The sequence below is a fragment of the Sinocyclocheilus anshuiensis genome, unplaced genomic scaffold (assembly GCF_001515605.1).
Source record: "Sinocyclocheilus anshuiensis isolate Anshui unplaced genomic scaffold, SAMN03320099.WGS_v1.1 scaffold51, whole genome shotgun sequence".
Classification (NCBI taxonomy): Eukaryota; Metazoa; Chordata; class Actinopteri; order Cypriniformes; family Cyprinidae; genus Sinocyclocheilus; species Sinocyclocheilus anshuiensis.
In genome coordinates, this window is record NW_015548296.1 from 5,043,815 (window position 1) to 5,048,926 (window position 5,112).

The window sequence follows — 5,112 nt, forward strand, 5'->3', positions numbered from 1 at the left end:
AAAAAAAAAGTGTCCCTTTACTTGTGAGACTTGCTGGTTTTGAACGACACTTGCAGGACTCTGTCTCCCATGCGGTATCCATTCAGGCTGGCGATGGCCATTGCGGCCTCTTCGTAATTGGTCATGGTAACAAACCCAAACCCTTTGCATTTGTTGGTGTTAAAGTCACGGATGACCTTGACATTGGTGACAGCACCGAACGGACCAAACATCTGCCACAGGAAGCCTTCGTCGGCATCCTGACCCAAGTTGTAGATGAAGATACACCATCCAGAGGAAGAGCTGCCGGACACGTTCACCCCGGAGGCGCCGCTCATGTGGTCAACACTCATGGGTGAAAACCTGCCAGAGCAAGAGATCAATCAGTCAAGTCACCTTCATTTCTATAACCAGGGGTTAAAGCCAAAAAAAAAAAAAAATCCTGAGCCTTAACTTTTTCCCAGGGGCGGTGGAGCACATGCAAAGCATGCAATGACTGTGGCAACTTTAACATTTGAAATGATACTATGGCAAAGTTATTGCTTTCCTTACTCAAACTGATATTTTTTTTCATGAATATACGGTTGACCTGAAGAATGAAAGCTATACCATACACTTGGAAAATCATGAGCTATATCACCGCTTATCGACACTAGGGGTGTGACAATAAACCACGAGATGAGACAAAATACAGATACTTGGTTCACTAGAACGAGACAATATTTTAATACCATTTTAAAGAAATCACAATGACAAATTTCACTGAATTTCACAGAATTTCAATGACAAAATATTTGTCTTTTAATTACAAAAAGTAAAACAATGCAGTCGTATTTAGAAATATTTTAACTAATCTAGGGCTGTAACTAATGATTATTTTGGTAATCAAGTAATCTACTGATTATTTTGACAACCGAGTAATCTGATATTTTTTAGTAACAAACAGACCCAAGTGAAAACCAGGCTTTAGTATGACTATTTATATATAAACTAACGATGAGGCAATAATAATTGGCCCAAATAAAATATCAAAACCAAGAAATTACATGATTGTATTGAACAACACTGTTAAAATACATAATGTAATGTGCCTAAACATAATATGAACATAACCAACTTAAGTACACTATGTATTATAACAAATACCTGCAGAGGGCGCCAACGGCCTGGTGACGTTTCACTTTAGTTTACAGCGCGATTAAAAGATGTTTAAATCCATTTAATTTTAATATTTGGCCACATGCAGAAACGTTTATTTTGAAATCGTGATGTACAATACATGGCATATTTAGACATAGGTTGATATATTCTCCTGTGTTGGCAAAGGTTTATACATGAGTTATGTTACAAATCTAGTGAGATAATGCACACTGTTTTTCCAGATGAACGTTAATTCAAATTCACGGCATATGCAGAGGAAGAGTTTAGCCCCTTTCACACATACAGTACTGATAAATTACCAGTAAGTTACCATTAATAGATCATGTGTTTTTTTTCTTCAAAAATCCCGGTAAATTTGTTCTGGCAATCATATCGTTTTATGGAGATGACATGATTACTCTGAGATGTTTACAAAGCTCCGCTGTTTTTAATGAGTTATTCTATGTAAATATGCGCTAGATGGACATCTTTGACCATTGCGCCTCGCAGCTTTTTGTCGCGCTTCTCCGTTCATCAGGGCTGCGACTCCGCAATTGGATACTATTATGCGCGTCTCATGTTTATAAGAGCAAAACATTCTTATTGGCTAGTAATGTTAGTTTGGTTGAGAGTGAAAGCTGTGCTCCTCTCATACCATTGGTAGGCGAAGTCATGGACTCGAAAGTGATGTCAATCAACAAGATATTTATTTATTTTTTTTTTAAATGTAGGACAATTTTTTTCCGCAGCCAAATGCTGCATGCCAGAGATTATTTGCTGCAACTACATCTGAGAGCAAACCATGCGAGTTGACGTAGTCTTGATTTGTGCTGTGCGAGAACAATAATTGACGAAACGTATTACACTTCTCTTACAAGCAGTGAAGAATCTGATGCAACTAGGGGTGTGCGATATTGACAAAAAATGATATCTCGATATTTCATGGGATTTTATCGATAACGATAATTAGACGATATTTTGCTGTGTGTTATTGTGCTGGTACCTTAAGGACTGCCGAAGACAGCTGACTCCTAATGTTTTTAATATTCTTCATATTCTGTGTGGTGGTCAGTTCATACTGATAGAAATTAATCTTTTCCAATAAGTTTAAACTGATTTTTGCATTTTAACCTTTATAAAGCCATTTTTTCTAAAAGTGTCCATTATCTTTTGAGTCAAATTTTTACATTTAATCCACACACCCCTAGATGCAACAACTACAACATACTGATTAATGGACAACATTAAAACTACAGGAAGCATATTTGGCTTTCTCACCTGAAGCGCTGCGCCTGGTGATGAACAGGTCCTCCAAACCGACGGGATTGAGTGGGGTACAGCTGAGAGATCAGCTGGGAATTCTTGGTCTGGTTTGGACTGGCAGCAAACTTCACTGTGATTGGTTCAGAGGCACCAGCTGGTTTGGATCCATTAAGATCCTTGATGGCTTCCTCCGCTTCAGACCTCTTATCGAAACGGATGAATGCAACTCCACGAGACAGACCTAACAGGTAAGAAAGCCCCCCAAAAATGAGTTGAGACCCAGAATACATTCAAGATGGAAAATTGCAGTGTGCAGGACAGAATTATTACCCGAGGCCTGATCGACCAGTATGCGGGAGTTTATGATATGCCCGTACTGGGTAAACATGTCCTCTACATCCTTCTGTGCCATGGTCTTGGGTAAACCACTGATGTACAGGTTGGCATCTTTGATGCTGTCAGAGCTCGGCCTGGCATATGACACCTAATTTAATGGAAAAAAATTGCATTTAAAACCACTTCATTAAGACCTTATTAAACAAAATTATTAAGCCATCGTGTTTGCCCCCATTACTGATGAAACAATATAGTTCCATTGTGTAGACAAAGCATAACCTCACATCTGAGTTTCACATATGAAATAAAATTAAAAACAACCCCAACAAAAATAAAACCCAAACAAAAACACTACAATGATATTGTGTACTTCATATAGGTATAAAACCGTTTTATAGTCTATATCTACAACAAAAACGGTCAACTTTCAATTTGAATTAAAACTACAATGCTCAAAAGTAAAAAACAAAAACAACAAAAAAAAACAAAGAAAATAAAAAAATGTCTGGGACTTCAGCGCAGGGCTTCTGTTCGGCACAATTTCATACTCAAGCAAATGACTAACATTCACCCCTCCGTTTTTACACCACAACCACGCAGAAGAAATGAAAATAGCATATTTTGATCTTAAAAGGAACTCCAAAATAAAAATGTCACTGACTTCAGTATAATTCTGTACCGAAATTAAACCATGCTTGGTCAAAGACAGCCAGTCATACAGATTATAAGAGCAAAAATCTTGAGACATCAAATGTCACAAAAAAGAAAATCATACAAAAGTAAAAAAGACAAAAAAAAAATTGAACAATTGTTGAAACTCATGAAGTTGTTCATTCCTTACAGAAAGCAGGCAGGACTGGAACGCTGTCCTAACTGCTTTGAGTCTCGTTTACCAATATGGCATCTATAATTTAACACATGGATACAAAAACACCTCTTTGCACGTTACCTTGATAGTTTTAGACTGTAGTCTCAGGCCATTGAGTGTATTGATTGCCCTTTCTGCATCATTAGGGTTAACATAGTTAACAAATCCGTACCCTAAACTGTGGCCTAGAGAAAACAAAAGGGAAAACAAACAAAATAAAAATAACAAACGTTCGTCCACATCCTGCAGACTATTCTCTCTGCACAAAAGAAACTAATGCAAGCTGTTCTTGTGAATGACAATTGTAAAACAAAATAGTTACATGTTCTTCAAAAACAAAGTTTGACATCAGGCAAGAAAACGGTTAGGATACAGAAAACTAATCCAAACATCAAAAACAGTCTTCATAAAATAGTTTCTAGGAAAAAAAACAAATACCTTCCTTCACCTCCTTAAAAATAAAAACAAAAACATTAGTAGGCATTTATAAAAGTTTAAGTAAAAAAAATACAACGAACATTCAACATTATAACTATACATCATATGTGACCCTGGACCACAAGAGCAGTCTTAAGTTGCTGGGGTATATTTGTAGCAATAGCCAAAAAGACATTGTAAGGGTCAAAATTATTGATTTTTCTTTTATGCCAAAAATCATTAGGACATTAAATAAAGATCATGTTCCATGAAGATATTTTGTAAATTTCCTACTGTAAATATATTAAAACTTAATTTTTGATTAGTAATATGCCTTGCTAAGAACTTAATTTGGACTACTTTAAAGGCAATTTTTTCCAATATTTAGATTTTTTTTGCACCCTCAGATTCCACATTTTCAAATATTTGTATCTCGGCCAAATATTGTCCTATTCTAACAAACCATACATCAACGGAAAGCTTACTTTTTCAGCTTTCAGATGTATAAATCTCAATTTCGAAAAAAAAATAAATAAAGACACTTATGACTGGTTTTGTTGTCCAGAGTCACATATTTCTAAGTACAATAAATTCCATAGACAGTGGGATGTTTTGGGCAAGAAAAAAAAGAACAAAAAAACAAAAAAAGACTATCAAACAAAGCTAATGGCATAGATGCATGAAGATGGCACCAGACTGACATCAATAGGCCTCTCTCCAGGTACTCCACAATACAACTGGAAATTGATAATTGTCCTCAAAAACATAGGAAACAATAGGAAAACAAAAACACAACAAACCAAAGAATAAAGCACATTTGCTTACACACTTTGTACAGAACAAGACAGGATGCCCACACCATTAGAAAGAAAGAATTTTTTTTTTCTTCAAAATGTCAAATGAGTTTTTGCAACCCCCCCCCCCACCAAGAAAACATTTACAGAAAAACAAATGTGCTTGACTTCAAAGTCAAATCAAAACTTGGCACATTGTGGGAGGACTCCAAGTCTAATCAAAAGCTCAATGATATTGAATCGGACCAGTACCATCTTTACACCCTTTCAAGTGGGGGGGGGGGGGGGGAAAAACCAAAAAAAAATTTGGGAGCA

At 36.3% G+C, this 5,112-nt stretch overlaps 1 protein-coding gene across 4 annotated transcripts in view; it reads right to left on the bottom strand.

Annotated features, from left to right (window-relative positions):
- Positions 1-5,112, bottom strand: part of LOC107656079 (ELAV-like protein 1) — a 9,529-nt gene that overhangs the window by 525 nt on the left and 3,892 nt on the right. For all 4 annotated transcript variants that reach the window (XM_016443763.1, XM_016443766.1, XM_016443765.1 and 1 more), the window contains 4 exons: positions 3,668-3,771; positions 2,713-2,866; positions 2,398-2,623; positions 12-342 (listed from right to left, as the gene is read on the bottom strand). In XM_016443763.1, the coding sequence (XP_016299249.1) occupies positions 18-342; positions 2,398-2,623; positions 2,713-2,866; positions 3,668-3,771 (809 nt within the window). In that variant the 3' untranslated portion in view covers positions 12-17. The remainder of the gene's footprint in view (positions 1-11; positions 343-2,397; positions 2,624-2,712; positions 2,867-3,667; positions 3,772-5,112) is intronic.